General features: G+C 35.7%; 1 protein-coding gene across 2 annotated transcripts in view; it reads left to right on the top strand.

The window, feature by feature from the left end:
* LOC125659668 (cyclic nucleotide-gated channel rod photoreceptor subunit alpha-like) overlaps window positions 1–22,387 on the top strand; it is a 63,568-nt gene that overhangs the window by 1,027 nt on the left and 40,154 nt on the right. The window contains exon 2 of one of the 2 annotated variants that reach the window (XM_048891412.2): window positions 3,856–5,942. In XM_048891412.2, the coding sequence (XP_048747369.2) occupies window positions 4,580–5,942 (1,363 nt within the window). In that variant the 5' untranslated portion in view covers window positions 3,856–4,579. Of the gene's footprint in view, window positions 1–3,380; window positions 5,943–22,387 lie in introns of those variants that run through there. The other variant, XM_048891410.2, reaches the window with a different exon arrangement.

Raw genomic sequence — 22,387 nt, 5'->3', positions numbered from 1 at the left:
TGAAAGTACGCGGAAGAATCCTCTTTAAAAGACAGAAGTAGTGATTGCCTAACTATCATCGATTGCAAGGGCGTCTTCGATTTGTACGTTTTCTTGATCGACACAAATTTTCTAGTGGCTATACTTGGGCTAGTGAGATTTCATTTTATCTAATTAACTTGACAGATTTCAAAACAAAAATCGATTCAATCAATTCACGGAAACGTATAAAAACACCAGGTGTTTGACATTCTCATTTAAAAATCTAATTAACAACGGAGTATATTCAATCTGACTTCACAAAACACAGTTCAGTTGAACAAGGACTTCATATAAGGCTACGTAAGTGGTCGTTAAAAATAACAATTGCTTGAAGACCATTCTGTAAGACGCCCTTTTCACATTTGCGATGACAGTAATTAATTTAAGCGGCGGGAATATTCCGATGTTGGGAGCCTGTCGATATAATGGAACATGGTAGGTTCACGAAGGCCATGAGGAGGCATATGTTAGAAACTCACTAATTAATTTACAGAAGACTGAAAAAAATGTATTGTGTGAAAAGGGATATTTGTCTCAAACTACAAATATTAAAGGTCATTCACTGTTTATCCCCGCATCAAACGAGAGCATTAAAAAGGTGGTGCTTTCCGCGCAGTAACGCACTCTTTTCACGCATACACACGGAGGTCCACGCGCAAACAACGTGACATCTTTTTTTGCCGAAGAAAATTTATAGCTCCTCGGCGATGTTAAAATGCACACATGTGTGCATTCTATCCGTCTTTTTTACTTTAATATGATACCTTTGACACAGAAGTTTAATACATGTGACAGATGGAAAGCTCCTCGTTCTAAATGTACAGAACTCAACATTACTAGGAAAACCGAAGTTTCAATTGTTCGACATCGCGAAGGGTAGACGGTGCGTGACTGTTACCCTGTGGGACGGCTTAGTTTGTCTGATACGTCTTGAAAGCAATGGACACTACATGTAGCAACACAATTCCTCTACACCATAGGGGATCGGCAATGTTAAACACATTGGTCTCTTGTTGCTATCATTATAAAGCTGAAAAATGATACATGACTATAATGCGTGAATAGGCATATGAAAGCAATGTGATAGATAGAAAGTATTGCTTATCGATAATGTCTTCAAAATAAGATCGCAATATACCCTTTAAAAAACCCTACACTGGGGTGACTAACCTCGGGTATTGTGCGTGTAGTTAGCGGGATTCATATAGTTAATTTAGCGGGTTTCAAATTATGTACTTACATTTTTGTATTTGGTATGATCCCGTGTGGATCCGGATTAGCAGGATTTACGTTATCGCCTTTTGTGGTTGTGCAAGTACTATCAGTTATGACTATTCTGTAATATAAAAGTCGCCACGGCAAAGAAATGCATCACCTCAAGCAATGCATTGCCTCATACAATACCTCACCTCAAACAATGCATCATCTCAAACAATGCATCGCCTCAAACAATATATCACCTCAAAAATTGCATCACCTCAAACAATGCATTGATTTTATATCCTCAATATTGTATCTGTATGTCTACTCATCCTCTACTGTCTTATTTGTATATATTTGTAAATATTTTGTATTTATAACCGATTTGCTGTATAGCTTAAGGAAAATATAGAATCTGAATAAACAATGCATCACCTCAAACAATACATCACCTCAAACAATGCATCGCCTCAAACAATACCTCACCTCAAACAATGCATCACCTCAAAACAATGCATCGCCTCAAACAATGCATCACCTCCGATTGCGCCAAGTTTTCAAAACACTAGAACAAATATTTATACAGAAAATTTATTTAAAAACAATTTTCAGAATTAAGCACTCATTTTGGCATTTTGCCATTTTCCGTATAAAAAAACAACCAAAACTTACAACGTATTTGTACTGTTAATATTGCCTTTTTGTTTTACGTAACAAACACATAAATTCCCGTAAGCTGGAAAAAAATCAAAGCCATCAACCGATGATAAATTGGAATTTGGCGGGAATCCAGGGCCAGCCTCCGTGCTTCTTGTTGTTACAACCCCTTCGGGATCCCTCTTCCGTGTTAGCACTGATTACGGTGGTTATTTTATTTAACATATTTACATTACAACTTTTTTCTCGCATTCACATGGGACAAAAGTAATGAGCAAAATTTGGAGTGGAAAAGTTGTGTTTAATTCCTCGATGAATGCTAAACTTAGGAATACAGGGATAATATAAAAGTTTGAAAATCTAAATGACGGGATCCTAAACTTAGAAATGTCGGGACCCAGGGATAATATAAAAGTTTGAAAATCTAAATGACGAAATCCTAAACTTGTGAATATAGAGACACAAGAATAACATTATGTGTTTTAAAATCTAAATGTCGGAATCCTAAACTTAGGAATATCGGACTCAGGGATCGTATAAAGATTTTAAAATCTGAATGACAGAATTGTCGGGATCCAGGTATTGTATAAAGGTTTGAAAATCTAAACGACGCACCGAGATGCTCTGAAATAAAAATAAGCATACATGCCAACATACTGTCTTTAATTAGGATAAAGGAACATGTTGATATGGAGTGAAGATGAAATTCAAAAGAACGATGTCATTGTTTTAATCATGCAGATACTTAAGATGGAAAACTACGTTCTGATATGACCGCTATTTTGAATTATTAAAGTAGTGTGTATATTCCTCATCAATATTCGATAGATTACAGTTACCGATAATTAGATTAATTTGATAGTTGCCATCTTTTGTAGAGAATACTTTACATTGTCAATAAATTGGAAAACAATCCATTTCATGGATGGGTAGCATTTTCTTCAGAGTTCAATGTAATATTTATGCCATTGTTATGCTTGTAAACATCGTCGGATACCCATGGGTGATCTCGTCTTCTGCTCAGACGAGACTAGACGTGGGTATCCGACGAGGACCTATAAACGGTATCATTGCTGCCTTTTATTCAAGCAAAAGATTTGACGATTTTGAATTTGTTCGTATACTGTTTAATTTGGAAATTTAAGAAATTTTCACTCATTAAGGGACTTCATATGGTTTATGTGAAATGTCATTACCTTTAACCTGCACATGGAGCTCAAGGCTGTAGCAATAAGGGCTCTATTTCGTCCCAACGTCTACCGTGACAGGGGACCTCTGTTTTAAGGTCATATCCGGGAGACCCGTGACGCTCACTTCCGCTTGGTGAAGGATGTTAAACGCCTGAGGTGAGACGCGGTGCCGGGATCGAGAAGCGAATGCCCCCTAGCGACAGGCTACCGTAAACGGTTTTGAAGTCTTTCAAACATTAAAGGACTCGTGTAAAATATACAGCACACGTGTATTATCACCAAAACGAAAGGAGATATTGGAAAATCGTTCCAGAGTCTGTAGTAGGTGCATATAAAAACTATGTGGCTACAGATAGACATACACGTACGCTTTGCTAGATGTTGCTATCGTGTGTATTTTGAATTCAGCGTGGATCTCCTTATATCATAAAAAATAGAAATAAATATACAACCCCAACCCCTTAATAAAAGCCAAAATGCCGAGTCATTCTTTTAATAATCGGTGCCCCTAATATTTTGGATCCGTGCGGTAACATTTTTTTTTTTTTACATTGCTTGTGCATAAACAGGAAACAAACAACGACAGCGGGGTTTTCAGTCTTCATCATATATCAAACTTTTGTCAATATATCAGCCGAGCAAACGACCGTGTTACATCGTTATTTTATTGACAATAAATTGACAGTGTGCTCACCTAGTGCACCATCGGAAGCCGTATTATGAGACGTATATACGTATTTGTCTTTTCCCGATTAATTCACTGTCATTTAAAATTATTTTTATACAGACACCAGCGACAAGTTTCATTGGACAAATTTAGCAGCGATGCTGGGAGTACTGTCGATATATGATGGTGGTTTGAATGGAGAATTTTAGCATATCCAACAAGACTCTGGGGATTTTGTCGATAAAAAAGCTGCTGACTTAACTCAGAAAACACCATATGTTACCGTGGAAGGCGAGAATAATTGTACATTACTACACGAAGTGTGCAGCTTCCCGCCAAAGACTTTGTAAAAATGACAAACTCGCGCGTGTGACAGACTTGCGTGCAAACAATCTCTTTAGCAAGGATTATTCACTATGATCTGATAAAAGAATGTCTGCGAGCTATTGTGTGCGCTTCAAATACTTCCAACGCACCGAGTCGTCAGGAAAATTTAGCGCCTTCACCTCTAATTCCAATCCAGATTGAGACTGGTGTTATCCACATGGAATTTTTCTGAAACCTGTCCTGTGGTCAGGATATTGACGGTGACTTGTAAATGACGTCACGTTTGTTGTTTCCTTATTCGAGCTGACAGTCACACTCTGAACGTTTAACAGCGTAGCTTGGTGAACACGTTGTGTTTTACGACTTTTTGTGGGAAAAAGATTGTCGCTCCCATTTTAATCATTGTATTACTCAATACGCCCAGGATGCATCAAATATGATAACTATGCTAAGCAAATAGCGGCGGAATGCAAAACAAATAATCAAGAAAAGAAACGATTTTTTTTTCTAATTGCAGATGTCTATCACGTTGGCAACACGCAAGCGCACTAGTGATTCTGGTGTCACGGTGAAATATACACCCTGTGCTAAAACAGATGACCATACAGACGAGGAACATGCGGATGGAGAAATAGCCGTGATCAACAAAGAGAAGAAATCGGTACCAAATGATGAGCACAAATATGAAAAGATGGCAAAGCAAACAGCGAATGGACCGCGCCATCTTCCATCAAATCCTGGCGTCTTTAACTCGTCCACCACCCATTCTCGGTGGCGTATCGTGGGAGACCGAATGAGTTCCTCAAGCTTGACTGGTAGGATCAGTTTATCTTCCCCAGCCTACTCCAACAAAACCGTGGAACAGAAGTCACGGTCTACGTCTAAAAATAGCCTGCTTGATCTATTTGGGACACGCTTAGACAGAAAAGGTCGTTCGAAGAGCTTTGCAGCGCGTGGTGATTTACAACTTCTGAAAAAAGTTCGCTCCGGGGAAATTATTACACCAAGGGAACTGCGGAAACAGCGAAAAAAAGATATCGAAGAAAGATTCGGGAAAAAGAGCCATCGAGTGGATAAATTCGAAACTCTAACCAATGCAACAGACCGTGACGGATGTAACTGGACCTTTGTGTTCGACCCTTCCGGTCGCCTCGCCTATTGGTGGTCATCTATTGTCAGTATTGCATTTTTATACAATTTTTGGGTAATCATTTACCGATGGGCATTTCGTGAAATAGATAGTGAGAATTTGGCAATCTGGTTTACGCTTGATTACACAGCCGATCTCTTGTACATCTTGGATGTGGCCTTCCACTTCAGGACGGGATATCTCGAGGATGGTGTCTTACAAACGGACACGACTAAACTCCGTTTACATTACACAAATAGCACTATCTTTTACATTGATTGTTTATGTCTGTTACCTTTGGATTTTCTTTATCTCTCCATCGGATTTTGCTCAATTTTACGTTGTTTTCGACTTGTTAAAGTTTATAGATTCTGGACATTTTTAGACAGAACGGAACGTCATACTAATTATCCAAACGTTATGAGGACGGCGACGTTAATGCATTACTTGTTGGCTCTGTTTCACTGGAACGCTTGTCTGTATTACATTGTTGCAACGAAACTAGACCAAGATTCCAAAACATGGGAACTTCCGAAAGACACCAGCGACGTGTTTCAAACGTACTTACATGGGCTGTATTGGAGTACTTTAACACTCACTACGATTGGTAATTTGCCAACTCCGGCAACCAATCGCCAGTACGTTTTCATAATATTTGAAATGATTTTCGGCCTTCTTCTGTTTGCTACCGTCTTGGGACATATTGCTAATATTGTGACGAACATAAGTGCAGCCAGAAAAGACTTCCAAGGTACGTGTTTTATTTATCATCGTCGCCATTATCATATCCATCATCATCATCAACAAAATGTGGCAGAACTTTGTAACCAAAAAAAAAAACAAAAAAAAACAAAAAAAAACCCAACAACCCAACTACAACATTTTATCATGCAGATTTAGAAGAGGTCAAAATTTCTGGAATTTTGAAATTTATAATGCAGAACTATTGATATTAACACTTCATAGATTTGAATTCTGATGATTAAGCCTAAACTCTGGACAATTCCTTCAAAAGCACGGTTTTCATGAATAAATCATCTCTTTCCAACACATGATCGAAATGCAAAGTTTGTCATCTTTAGATATACAAAATGTGAGACTGATTATATGAACATAATTACCCCCTCCCCCTCCCCCCAACAAAAACAGCCATTGCACAAATTTATACGTACCATACAATACATGTATAACAAACGGCATGCTATGTACACATAGCTATTGCTGGATTCATCCAATCCCCACTACAGTGGTGAACATTGAACTATTAGATGATTGTATGCAAGTACTACTAGTTATTTTATAAAGTTCTCAGACTATCTCCACTTGTGATGACGCAATCAGATATGCAATGAGTATAACTCATACATCAATTTATCTTTTAATTTGCTTTAAAAGCATCTGAATTTAGTTGTTTAATAAATATTATTTGTTTTGTAATACCATCACAATTCAAAAAGAATATTGAAAAATAGCCCCGTATTTTTTTTTGGGGGGGGGGGGGTGGGGTGGGTGGGTGTATCTCGATATGTTCTTTAATATGTAATATCCCTCATTGGGGGGACGGATGATCCGATAACACCGATTTAAATGTATTGACATGATAGTAATGCTACAGTAGACTTTTTGACACGGCTTCTGCAGTACCCCCCCCCCCCCCCCCCCCGGCAATGGTACATGTACATTGTAACTGTACAAGTGACGAGGGACTGAGAACTCGGCCACTAGCCTTATTTTCCACATTTTCACAATAACAAGACAAAAATGGTATATTTACCCCTGAAAATACATGATTGAATATAAATATTATAAATCTAGGCTACAAAGTACTTTGTTAATGTTAAAACCAGGAAGTTTTTATCGATAGAACTCTATTTCACAGTCTTAAAATGTGTTTAATTTGCATATAGCGTTGTTATTCTACACTTCAGAAATGAGAGATTATCAAAAAATGTTGGGGAAAAAAAGGTTTACTAAAGAAAACTAAATCATCTACGTGTTTGGTATTGTAAAATCTGCCTCCTCTGTCCTCCGTTCATTTGAAGTGTGCACTCTGTTTTACATCACAGGCGATCTTGACTTGTTGTTGAAGATAAACAAGCGCCTGACGAGCAGCCAGTTCCAATAAAAGTCTAAATATAGAACTAATCCGTTCCTTTTTAGCGACAGAACAGCAAATGTATTTCCGGAATTTATCTTAGGTGTTTGTGTAATAAGAATGCAAATAAGCGAACACAGGCATGTCCTGCTTTCAGGCGACTGTTTTTCTTCCTTGCTTCAGTTGCCGACTTCTAGCCTCATCCATTCGTTGTACGCCACAGATAATGAGGTCTTAATTCATCTCGCACTCGGGATACTTCAAAATATCGATCCCGAGCATTCAGAATAAGATTGAGACGAGGGCAAAAATGATAAATATTACCAGAAAAAGAGATTGTAATAAAAAGTCTTTATCTGTGTTGTGCGATTGTTATCGGTTTTAATTCTTGATGCATTTTGAAAGCAGTGATTAGAAGTGTGCGGATTTGACATTAACGTATTTCTCTCGAGGAAGTTTATCTGAATACATCAATGGATTTGGATCTCCATTTTGATTACAACTGGGGAAAAGAGAGAGAGGTTTTTTTTAGGTAGTTTGAATCAAAGATTAATATCTCTTGATTGAAGGGGAAGTAATTTTTACACAGATAAAATTAGAAATCTAATTTATTCATGTTGAAAATATCACAATAAATAGATATTGAATACATGCACATGAAGCAATGAGTTGCGAAGGGAATGTAGTAAAGTCAACGCTGCTAAGTCCGTGTGTGAGAGAAAATGAGGGAGGGAGAGAAAGAGGGTTACGTATACCTTGCGAACAAAATCTAAAGAAAATCATAGCACTGCATGATAACATCAAACATTACGTCCATGGTCAATTGTGGATTTCAATTGATTTTTCAGGTCAAAGGTCAAAGACACTACATGGATCATAACACGGGGAAGGGGGGGGGGGGGGTTATCCAAATTTGCATACTTGTTGGCCTAACTCTCTTCAAATTCAGGGGTCAAAAGTCAAAGGCCGCAGAATGGAATTCCTATTTAAAAAATAATGTAGGAAACAGGATTTATCACGCATTGTTTCCCGTTGTTGGGTCGTCGTACCCTGTTGATATCCAAGGTCAGAAGTTCAGACCACTGGATAGATATATTTGATATCTTTTTGGTCAAATGTCATCAACGCTGTGTTAATTCTATGGAACATGAGTATTATTGCGCATTGCCACGAGGGGATGTTTCACTTGATGGTGCTCTTGTTAACATTTTGTAATGCACGGAACTGTGTAGTGCTGGTCGATATCATACTGGGGGTCGTGAAATTTTGTATCATATGAAGCCATGCTATAGGCTTAAATGCCTGCTTAACATTGGTTTAAATTTGATGCAGAGCTCTCTTAATGTTTTTATATCATTCTTAAACTTAGATTTTTATTTTCATAAATTCATTTAAGAGTTCCCTTCGCAAATAGGAGGTCGGGAAATCGAGCCATGGCCGCGTCAAACCTTAGATTAGAATATAGATAGTCAATCACGGGACTTTCGGAAATAACCTTGAAAACGAAGGTCACGTGTTGCGACATGCATTGTCACATTACAGAACCCTGAACTGCTACAGTCCTGCGCGCTAAGCATCGGTCTAATATTGATGACGTCTTAAAATGGGTAAAATTTCTACAGGACATAAAACCTAATCCTATATAGTAAAATTAAGTATCTTTCATGTGCGTATTCCGGAAATGATGATGATGGAGGCACTCATGACGTAATGGTAAAATATCAACAAGAATAGAAATAAACTACTGAATTTTCACGTAAAACATTCAGTTTCACGTTCAAAGGTATATATATATATATATATATATATATATATATATATTAAAAGAAATAGAATAAACAGTACACAAAGTTAAAAATTTAACGCAAGCGCTTTCACTTTATAATCCTCAGGCGTTACATTTTAAAATAGTTTTTAACTTTGTGTACTGTTTATTCTATTTCTTTTAATATTTTATACCGGACACTGTGATTTTTTTAAAAACACAATTTGGATATATATATATATATATTACACGTCCCTATTTTTATAATGTAACTCTTTACAAATTTTCCCTACTCTTATGGACATAATTTAGAAATCATGGGAGTAAATTGCATTCCAAACGGTAAATTGTAAACAACTTACTTATAAAAACATAAAATTTATTTTATTTTCAATTTTTAAAAAAGTATGTTTGCAGCATGTGTCGTTTAACGTTCATTTGAAACTAAATACACACATATTGATATTAAATACTCTTATGTCCCGACATTGGTCACTTCTCAATGAAGATTACACTGAAATACATGTAATCCCTTCATAAAAGGACTGCATGATCAGCAATGAATTATCAAAAAATAAATTAGCAGTACCAATCAGTATTGACCCGAGCCGCTATGACACCGAATTGTGTGTACATTTGCTAGTGCCCATGTGACATTCTGTGATAATCTATACCCCTAACATCTGTTCCCTAGTCATTTTGCCCCAGTGCAAGTCCTATACATCACTGCTGTCTTTTGTCCGATATTTGAACAATACGCTCCCGTAGTTTGTACAGTTCTCTGTTATTATGATGGCATACCTGGTGTTGGTACATATTGTCTGCTCCAGTGCGTCCATGTTGCAGTTTTACAATAGATGTTTCAATTTCCGTCACCATTTATTCGTCTATTTGTGTTCTAGATACTGCAGGTATTCGCTAAAGGTGTTACAGTCATGTGATATCCCAAGTAAACACTTGTTCTCCTGAGTCACAATTTATCATCGTTTTATTGATCACACAGAACCCTGTTTTTATAATATCATAGTTGAAATTAAAGATGTAATTATCTCATAACTTTAAAAGATAGGCCTAGTACGGTAATGTTTCGGAAATTTTATTTGTATGAAAATGCTCGACATAAAATCCCTACACCGTGATATTATGATACATTTGTAAAATTAAGGTGGTTACGCCACTGTTTCGCATCTTTCCATAATGTATAAACATGAAATTAATATTTTGTAAATTCCTTCAAATCTTGATTTAGTGGTTGTTGTTTTTATTGAATGGATAGACTTGTCCCTCTATCGTGTTGCGCCAGGGTTTCAGGGAAGACTAGGGACGTAGTGTGGTACACGAAACATCGATCCCTTAATTGCACCTTTGGATGCCGCAGCGTTCATCTCCACCAAATAGGGATAATGCCGTCTCGCTACCCCAAATCACGCTGAATAAGAGCCTGTAATGAGTTTATTTTTGTTCACACGTTCAGATGGTTCTTTTTTATTGATTTCATTTACCAAATGAAATCTCTCTCTCTCACGAACGAACGTAGGAGAATTATAAACCACCGGAAGTTAATCTCTAAACGAAATCGTTTTTCACAGCAGTTATTTGTTTCCAACTTACCAGTCTATCGCCGTATCATTTTGTCCCTTACCTGACACTTCTTTTTAATTTTCATACTAGGATCTCATAATCTCCGATACGAGGTGTTCAGACACGGTCAAGAATTTATTAAACAACTTTTTTTCTAACGGGTGATGAAATTATTATCGTCCTGGCACTTATTCTCAATTTTATCGTGCTGCACACCAATATTTGGACCCCAGGAGAAATATTTTGCCTACAAGCACAGAAAATTATAGCAAAGTAGCTTCTGTTAACCCCTTGGGTGCGTTCGGTTTGGCTTTAAGAGATACCCCGAGGATTGGGAACAATATACGGTCACGATTCTCCATTGCGCTTGTCATCAAGAAACGCACGCACCACATTTACGACAAAGTGAATCAAAGATAATGCACTTCGGATGATTTCTCCCCTCGATATTTGAGACACAGATAGGGAGAGATGGAGAAAATTGGGCTGTATTGCTGCCTTATAATGAAGATAATTAAGGTCCGAATCTGTGGTGTCTCAAATATTCAATATATTAACAGGTTTTCTATTGGACGCGGAGAGACGATGCCACGTTTTCTTATTTGCGTTATAAATCCGATTAATTTTAAATAGTGTGCTGTTCTCATTAAGTACGTTTACTGTTCCGTTGAACGTATTTCATTGTAAAAGTAAACAAAAGGAACCAAAATTTGGAATTTTTCTCCTACATGTATGATAACGAACAGTGAGTGATGAATATCACAAAGAACGCAAAACCATTAGCAGGCGTGTAGGAAATGAGCATGTAATGTTTTATAAATTTTAATTGTCATGAAAAAAACATAACATAGAATGAAACGTATGCCATACCATGAAATATTGTATATAGATCGTATGCTATATAGACAATCTGTTTGATTCACAAGTAAAGTGAACAGCGGAGAAAATTGAACAACAATTCATATCATATGGTAGAGTTTTCCATTCAACTCATTTCATCTGGATACCCGGTAATTTATTAGGAGTGACTTCGGCGTTTCCATCGTCGGTTATTCTTGTGTGCGTGGCTGTGTTCCACCGTCACCTGCGTATGGTGTTTGCATCTCTCGGCAGGTTTGGTGCGCGGGGCCATGTTCAATTCAATTCAATTCAATTTATTCTCATATTGCACAAAACAACATAGAGAAGATATACATATATACACAATGTTAAACAAAGAATTCAGTTGATGCAATGTATGAAAGAGTGTACAGTTTATAATTTTTAACCTGGAAGGGTAACTCTCTTGTGAATTATATTTATGAATTTGGAAAGATATAACAGATAACTTTTTACATGAAAACAAGTTAAATAATTTTATGACATTTGGTCTGTTTGTGTATTTAGAAGGTAAATGAAATTTTCTACTATCCCTAAGAGCTGAACAAGTCATGATATAGTAAAACTCATCCCCAACCTCATTTTCACATAAATTACAAATTCTCTGGTTTCTGGGCACACCACTCCATCTGCCTGTCTCAATAGGTAACCTGTGATTACTTGTTCTAAATTTTGCTAATATATAAGAATAATATTTCTTGGTACATTGGCTTCTAGATAATTTATCGACGTAAAAATACTATTTGTAAATAAATTATAAAGTTCACCTTTTCCTGGTGTATTATATTCAGAAACCCATTTGTGTTGAAATTAATCATTCAGAGTTTGTTTAATAACACTAATCAGCCATTTTTCATTTTTTACAGATTGTACCTTATTCTTGTAAAATTGTCTGTATATTTCTAACCCATTTAAAATCAACATTGTCTGTTGTTGAGTTATATAAAAATTTGTACAAAATACTAGACAACTTTGTGTCTTTACCATTCAACAATTTTAACCAGAATTTGGGTGTGGTCGGTTTTTGGATCGAGGCGGGTTGCTGGAAAGTGTTTTGATGTTGCGGTGGTTTCAGCAGTCTTGTTTGGGGTTAGCATTTCGCTAGTTCTTTCTTCAAATCACGGCCCAAGTGGGATCAATAGGATCACAATTACACAATCTTTCAAAACTTTCTCACCAGAAACCACTCGATATGACTAACAGGCATCACAATGTAGTGCAAATTTATTTGAGTAGGATTGGGCTTCAATGGGGATTCAATGTGATATGGGAAATTTGAAGAAAAAAACCTTCAAGAGTAGGTTGGAGATAAAATCGGGGGGGGGGGGGGATTTGAAGAAAAAAACCTTCAAGAGTAGGTTGGAGATAAAATCGGGGGGGGGGGGGGGGGGGGGGGGGGGGTCATATAAAGTTTAGAGACAAAATCTTGAAAATGTGGGAACTGAAAACAAATTCTTCTCCAGAACAGCAAGGTCATGTTAGTCATATCGTTATTGAAGAATTCGTGTTCTGTAAATCCAAGTTTGGTAAAGTCACAACCCCATGGGCTAGGTTGTGGTCATAAATGTAATATGGGGTCAGAGATTGTCTTGGAATTAAATAGGATAAAAATCTGCTGAAGAACAGCAGGACCAAGGTGACTCAGGTGAGCGTTGTGACCCATGAGTTTTTTGTATTCTTCTTAGGATTACTTGCTATCTTCACTTTTTATGCCCCCGTATTCAGAGATTTGTTTTAGGTCTGTTCGTATACATGTCTTTCCGCAAAAACTTTAACATTGTTCATAACTTTTGAATGGTTGATGATAGGGCTATCGCATTTCACATGTGTATTCCTTTTGACAATACTTTTCATTAGGTACACATGTAGCAACATTTTTTAACTCATGATCTTGGGATTTAACCTACTTTTGGAAAACTTTAACCTTAGCAAAACTTTTGCACAGTTAGTGATAGAGCTTTCTTCTTTCACATGTGTATTCTTTGTGACAAGTCCGTTCTTTGGGTACCAGAATTACACTGTTCTGTGCTGCCGTATGGGGGCATCAGTGTTTCACAAACACATCTTGTTCATTTTAGTGTTAATGTTGACTTCTTCCGAGCTACGACCGCAGGGAAGACACTGGACGTTTTCTGTACTCTATTCATCTATTTAATAATTTGCTTAGAACTGATTATCTCATATTAGTGTATATATAAATAGATAGAGAGATTCAAATAGAATTTGTTAATTTCAAATTACCCCAAGAGAGCATCGCGTGTTTAGATTTAGTACAGGACAATAATATACATGTACATGACTGTCTTTAATTTGATCTGTCCGACTTCATATTTGGCGTATAATTTCCGAATTCGCACGGTTTGATTTTGTACACATTCAAAATTATATGTGAAAATAAGTGAAAAAAAATAGAGCATGTGAATAGTCCGTGAAGTGATGACTTCGTTAGAGTTGAACATATGATTATCATAATGGTCTTTAATAAGATGTATCATTGACGATCCTCCCCTTTCCCTCTTTTTATTTGTATATAGTCTGTACCGTTCCGGGATGTGGAGATGATGTGCATCTTGTGATTTATTCAAAACTAGTTATGATACAGTTGGAATCAATCCATGCGCCCCGTGAAGACTTGCGAGGTGGTGTGTGTTGACTTAATATTACCCAAGGGACATCGTTAATAGATCACGTCCGGCAGTAAATATAAGATTGTCGATTTCGTTCTATTCTGTTTAGTCCTCTCTCTCTCTCTTTCTCTCTCTCTCTCTCTTAAAATGTTTCTTTACACTAAGAGAAATGCAGACAGGGACGTTTACGTTTCTAAAACTATATATTTCAACCAATATGAAAGATCCATTTTCTCGTTCGGAAGTATTTAGTTTCCATTAACGTATACGGTAAGCTAGTGAAGTTTTCACTGTCTCTTCAGGAATTCATTTTTCTCGCGGAATGATATTCTCCTGTGGCAAAATTTTTATACATGGAATGAAATCTTCTCGCTGTGGGATGAAATTGAAAATTTCCAGCCAAAGTTCTGAGATAATGAAGACCAATTAGATATACAAACGAAATCAAACCAGAGGAAATAGAGAGGAGCGTAATACTGGCCGCTTGATTGATCTCGTGATTTGGATAACGTATTTATTCCTTTACAAATGTGCTTGTTTAGTTATGATATGTGATTTTTATTATTTAGTTATAACATTTGTATTACCTTTCCCCTCGCGCCAAGACTAAATTAATTTCATTCCGACCCTGTAAATTTTGAATCCACCAAAGGATTTTTTGTACTATTCTATCCACTTGTTGCTAGGCATCCGCCTTGCACGTGTCTTTTGTAAATAATAATACACGTTGAATGGTCGCGGATTGAATGATTGATAGTATATTGTCTAACGCCCCTCTTGAGAATTTTTCACTCACATGGAGACGTCACCATTGCCGATGAAGAGGTGTAAAATTTAGACCTGTGCTTGGCGGTTACGGCCTTCGAGCATGGAGGGATCTTTACCGTGCCACACCTACTATGACACGGGATCTCGGTTTCTGTGGTTCAGAAAACAGGATAACTTGTTTAAAGGCAATGAGGCGTTTATAAATAGACCTGTGATGATATATGTGTCCTCCGAAATATCATATTTAATATCAATTCTACCCCAGTACATCTTGGTCATTAAGACAAATCACTGTGATGTAAAATAAACCGCTCTGTCTGTGTGATCCTTAGGTGTACACCTGTACATTGTTACCAATGTCAAAGGTCAAACTCTTATCACAATATATTAAGGATCTCTGATATAAAGAAAAAATGAATTATTACAAAAATTACCTTTTATTGTCGAAGATTAAACTGAAATAGTGGGTTATCTATTCGTCTTTTTAAAGTGAATGTGGAAATCTGATGAAATGTTCTATATGCCACAATGGCTGATCCTCGGAATAATGATCTAGTTTACAATCACGTATATATCATCCTGTGACGCTTCTGACGGCAATTTATTTGGACAACCACTTGCAATGCTTGGATTCTTGTGGAATTTTCGACTTCGTAATCCGTTTTTATCCGATCGATCAAATTCCCGGTCGATTTCTTTTCTTTTTTTTTCGCAGCGCGGTCGCCCGCGGAGGAATATGCGTTTTAATTCCAAGCGGAAGGTTAATCGCTATCGCTTATCTCCTGGAAATAAAATATATTGCATGTTTGCTATTCAGTTCAATGAAATTAGATCTGCCCCAATCCAATCAAGAACCAACTGAGTCAAGTCATTTACAGAATAAAAGGGCATTCTAGCACAAAGATGGCCGGAGTTCAAATAGCATTAATTGTGGGTTTTCAGGTTCAAATCAGAGGGGATTAAGTGCAATAATCTTTGATAAATACTTCATAACTAAGAATCCGAATATCTATATTTACATGTGTTTAAAAAAAACCGGATGATTAAAATCTAAGAGAAGAATACACAAAAGACTTGTGTTAATATTTTATTTCATCGATGGTTTATATATATAGTTCTACTTCAACATTCCACTAAATGCACACTGATGCCTTTTTAATCGATAATTGTAGTATACAGAGTGAGTTGTTTTAAGACGCATCACAGATTGACAGTTGTATATGTGTAAGATTGATGATTTAATTTCTGTATAGTCCGATTAGTTTTTCAAAAAACGTGAATAAATTTTCAAACGATTAATCGATAAAAAGCTATTATTTGTTTCTCAAAATATCCCTTACCAACACAATAAACTGTTCATGCAAGAAATCAACTTTAAATTAGCTTAATCTAGAGGAATTAGACGATTTAATTTACATTTAAAGACTGCAACAATAATTATACTTTGCAGTTTTTTTTTATTTTAATTGTATTTTGAACTTTGGCAATTTCTAAACTATTGATATGTTGGAGAGCCAACAAGTTTAAAATACCAAAACAGACTCAATATGATCCAATAAAATATTTAGCACGATGAAACGATACAATGATAATATAATATGAACGTTCATTTATAATTAATACATTTAAATGGTATATATTTTTTCTTTATGTTAAAACTTTGATTGTATGCATTACTATCAGATACATGTATAAGTAACAAGACAAGTCAAATCAATTTGTTCAGCACCTACTTTCGTAGGTAATTTTATATGAAATCGTATACTACTAATCATTGTTTTGAATGCAACCGCGTGTACCTCTATCGTGATATTAGCGTAATCTACCAGTCTGTCATTACTGGGGTGTGGCTAGGGTAATACACTGTAGATGAAAGCAGGGTTTGTGATTTGGTCCCGGACGGGACCCAGATGCTCCCGTAAGCTGTTGAATTATCAACATTTCAGGTTCCTAAATTCGAGTTTCCAGAATAGGAGATTTACAAAAAAATGTACAGTATATATAGTTTTTGCTAAAATTCTTCCGTTTTCATCCTAAATTCAAGTACATTGTATAGTGAATTGCCATGTAAGCAAAATATGATAGACGCTTATGAAAGTCGGGATATCCGGATAATCGGAGCCATTGGAGTGTGTACAGGGTGAAACTGCTATTCAGGCCTGGATAGGTGACAGAATGGTAAAGCCCCACCTTTCAGTTTACAGATTGACATAATTTCATCCTGTGGTGCTGCACCAGGTTTATTACCCTTTGTGTTTCTCCCGTGCTTATACTTTGTTCTGTTGACGGATTTACTGTCAAACAAAAATGAGCGGTTTTCTGCTGTGTTTGAAAGATGTCTTTTTAAGGCAGTTATTTTTTCAAATCGAATATTGTGAAAGTTATAATAATGTTCGTATATTACAATCAGTCGATAGGCCAAAATGTGACACATACAAATAAGACATGTTACGATCAATATCTGTATATCATAGTTCTGTCATTATGTTTTATTCGTTTAACTTATTACACTTATTTGAGGTTAGGTTTGACTCATCTCTCTGCACATGCGTACTTTCGGACACGTAGCTACTTCCCCTGGTCAAGCCTTTCATCCACAAAACTGAAAATCGCTTCAGCGTGCGTAACAATCCGAATATTCAATATATAAAGCTGAATGCTGTCACAGCAGTATTGTGTCATTTGAATAAAAACCATTGATCATCATGTTTGCAAATGACATCGGGAAAAAAATACTTCATCCCGCATCAAACCTGCATGCGGGGTAAGTTAATTAGACACGTTTTTATTTCAACTGTCAACAACTCACTGCATGCATTTAATACATCTGTAACTTGATCAGAATTATTTTTCTTTTATGCCAGCTCTGGGAAATTTATGTTCAATCCACTACGATGAGTACTATCGTATGCCTCTCTGTGCTAGATGTTTATTATTAAGGTTTATTACCGGTATACCCCCGCCTCCCACAAGCGAAGTTAAAACTGTGTATACATCTTATACGAATGCTTCCGCATATTTGATTGAGATCTTTTAACATTCAAAATAGTTATGGAAAACAATGTACAGATTTGATAATTTTTTTTTTTTTAATTTATTTATTTATTTTTTTTTTTTTAGATTTCTCATCATTCAAGGATGTTATGGTTATTTTCATTTTAGAGGTGTTTCATTTTTTAACTTTATGGACGTAATGTTTGTAACAATATGTTATTACACTGAAATTACTGGACGACTTTAGGAGAGGGTATAATGGAGTCGTCAGTCCATTTGGCTGTCTGCAATGTATGTCTGTGGATATGATTTTGTCCAAACTTTTATTTAGGAGACTAGTGCATAGATTTCCCTGCACATTTTTACACTTTGTTGTACACCATGATAAGTGATAAATACTGATAGGAATTTAGTGTATTCTTTAAATTTATTCTGTAACTTTTTTCCAAATAAAACTTGAATTATGTTGAAAATTATGTCTCTCTGGTCTTCAGCGATAAAATGTATAAAATATGCCCCAATGTTAATGAACCCTACGAGGTTTTTAGTCCCGTTAGGGCAGTTCTATTTACCTGTATATTTTGTTTAGCTCGACATGTTATTTATCGATGCTAGTAAACATTTTGGACCACAAATTCACAATACATTTTATCGACCGTTTATCTGACTATATGTTAGGTTGATGGACCTTTTGATTATGTCGCCGTAGCCAAGTGGTCAGGATCGCTCGATTCGCAACCGGAAGTCTCGGCTTCAATTCTCGATCCTACATGTAATGTCGCGTCAAACCTAGGACGTTTAACATAAGTGTGATTTTTCCTAGATTAATAGTCATCTGACCGTATCATAGATTAATAGTCATCTGACTTCACCATAGATTAATAGTCATCTGACGGTACTATAGATTAATAGTCATATGACTTCACCATAGATTAATAGTCATCTGACGGTACTATTTATTAATAGTCATCTGACTGTATCATAGATTAATAGTCATCTGACCGTATCATAGATTAATAGTCATCTGACGGTATCATAGATTAATAGTCATCTGACCGTATCATAGATTAATAGTCATCTGACTGTATCATAGATTAATAGTCATCTGACCGTATCATAGATTAATAGTCATCTGACGGTACTATAGATTAATAGTCACCTGACGGTATCATAGATTAATAGTCAACTGACGGTATCATAGATTAATAGTCATCTGACTGTATCATAGATTAATAGTCATCTGACTATATCATAGATTAATAGTCATCTGACTTCACCATAGATTAATAGTCATCTGACCGTATCATAGATTAATGGTCATCTGACCGTATCATAGATTAATAGTCATCTGACTGTATCATAGATTAATAGTCATCTGACCGTATCATAGATTAATAGTCATCTGACGGTACTATAGATTAATAGTCACCTGACGGTATCATAGATTAATAGTCACCTGACGGTATCATAGATTAATAGTCATCTGACGGTATCATAGATTAATAGTCATCTGACTATATCATAGATTAATAGTCATCTGACTTCACCATAGATTAATGGTCATCTGACCGTATCATAGATTAATGGTCATCTGACCGTATCATAGATTAATAGTCATCTGACTTTATCATAGATTAATAGTCATCTGACTTTATCATAGATTAATAGTCATCTGACTGTATCATAGATTAATAGTCATCTGACGGTACTATATATTAATAGTCATCTGACTGTATCATAGATTTATCATTAATAGTCATCTGACGGTACTATATATTAATAGTCATCTGACGGTATCATAGATTAATAGTCATCTGACGGTATCATAGATTAATAGTCATCTGACGGTACTATATATTAATAGTCATCTGACCGTATCATAGATTAATGGTCATCTGACCGTATCATAGATTAATAGTCATCTGACGGTATCATATATTAATAGTCATCTGACTATATCATAGATTAATAGTCATCTGACCGTATCATAGATTAATGGTCATCTGACTGCACAATAGATTAAGGTATCCGATCCTTAAAACCCTAAAAAAAAATCCAATAATTGTTATGAAATGCAAAATTTGGTATCAAATGAAAGATAATTAACATACACAGTGATTCACCAAAAGAATTTTCAAAATCGACAAGACACATAAGAAATATCTGTTGAAGAGATTAGCATTAATCCTTTCAACATTTCTATAAAGGGAGATAACTCTGACAAAAATATATCACTATAAATAGATTTGGCATCATCTACCCTCTCTGCCATCTTTATCTCAATAAAAATCAGGCATTTTGTTTTCACAAAAGATTTAGTGCTACATATATTGACCTTTTTGTGAAAATAAATGCTTTTATGGATCGGATACCTTAATAGTCATCTGACTGTACCATACATTAATAGTCATCTGACTGCACCATAGATTAATAGTCATCTGTCTGTGCCATCTCACTGTACATTACATTAGTAGTCATCAGATTGCACAAACTTTGTAGTGCCTAGATATAGACCATCTTATACTTAACCCAACTACATGTTCTGATTCTTCGTCTTCTTTCAACTATAGTCCAGCTGTACATGTCATTACTAGTGATATTGATATAGTTGAAAATTGGGAATTGAAGAGAAATATTAAAATCTCGTATTAGACACATCAAAACAAAAGTACGTACCATCTATCCTTCTGTGTTTAGTAAACCAGAAGTAATAAAATAATTAGATAGGTTACATGAGGAGTATGTTTTGGTTCCAAATGACAAGCTTGTAACAACATTGTCTTTGTTTGTAATAACATTGTCTTTGTTTGTAATGTTCATTATTACAGCTGTATTTCAAAGGAATTTGGTACCAATTCCACATTAAGTAATCGTACTTGTACTCCAACTGCCCTTCTAAAAGATGAAAATCTTCAAAATCAGACTTTAGTTTTAGTCACATTTAATATCCCAGTCAATAAAATGGATAAATATGAGTTACCGTACTTATACTGGATTCCTAAACTTCACTAAACCCTTACAAGCAAAGATACATTACTGGATCCAGTAAATGTTCTACCAGGCTCTATCCTTGCTCCTCACGAAAATATTAAAAAAAACGTTGAAGGAGTAACTCCAAACGCACTGTGTCACAACATATGCCAAACAAACGAACTAAAGAACTTTTAGTAAACTTGAATTCGCAAAACTTTTCTCAAATCAACATAAAAACGTACGACTTTTCAACACTTTACACAACTATTCCTTACGATAAATAAAATACTACACATTTTAACATCATAGACAGTTGCTTCGTCAATACAAATGGGGAAAAATATATTCACATCCCATGATCAGTCATCCATAAATTACTTTGTTAAACACCACTCTGATTCCACGCACAACTACTCTGAAGTTGATATTAAAAAGATGCTGGAGTTCCTCATTGACAATATTTTCGCAAGTCCTCGGTGATCAGATCTTCCAAGAGTCTGTTGGAATTCCCATGAACACGAATTGTGCTCCTTTATTAGCTGGCATGTTTCTTTACTCTTACGAGACAAAATTCATTTAAAGGCTTCTACTGGTCGAGAGGGGATGCTTAGTCATAGGCACCTGATATCACCTCTGGCATATCCAGGGGTCCATGTTTTCCAAATTCTCTATTTGTATTGCTTATAGGAGTTATGAGATTGATCACTATTCGTTTTCTTAACCCTTTTCATGAGAAGAGAACATATCTTGCAATTTGAGATAGCACGTTGTCTTACAGAGGACAATCTAATATCACTACAAGAAAAAAGTAGTGGAAAAAATTAATATTAACAATAGCATCTGTTCAATATTAATTGCCATGTATTGCAATATTCTTTTAACATAACCTTTGATCAATATATTGCTTTTTTTAATAAACAGCTAAAAACTACATTCTACGCCTGTTACTGCTGAGGTCGTTAATATGTGAATATAATATTAGAGTAATGAAACACAGCAATTTAAAATAACTTGTTCAATATGACGTCTTCACAGATAAACTAGTTAATACGGATAAATTTAGGCTTTCCACCACATTGTGACACAATCACTGTGATAAAATCGATGTCCTACAATCAATACATTTTGCTGACCTTTTCATTTCATGTAACAAGTTATTAAGTGAAACAAATCTTTGAATTTGGTTGTATTGGAAAGACTGCAATGAAGTTTCAGTTGTACAATTAAAGAACTCTTAGATATTTTTCCATGTGACTGTCTCACAATTTTATATTGAAATATTTTCCCTATTTTTGGATATATATTAAAGAACCACTTGTGTTCTCCATGATAAACAACCATTAAAATCTTTCAAGTAGACTGTTTGGTATTGATACACAGGGTTAAATGTTCTTGTGTTCCTCAACGTACTTTCCATAACTGTAAGGTATTGCCATTTTCAAACAAATAGTCGTAAAAAGGGGTATTTATACTATATAAAGTATATAGGTCATCAAAACTCAAAAGATCTTGGT

Source organism: Ostrea edulis, chromosome 9 (assembly GCF_947568905.1).
Source record: "Ostrea edulis chromosome 9, xbOstEdul1.1, whole genome shotgun sequence".
Taxonomy (NCBI): Eukaryota; Metazoa; Mollusca; class Bivalvia; order Ostreida; family Ostreidae; genus Ostrea; species Ostrea edulis.
This window is presented reverse-complemented; position numbering and strand designations above follow the sequence as displayed.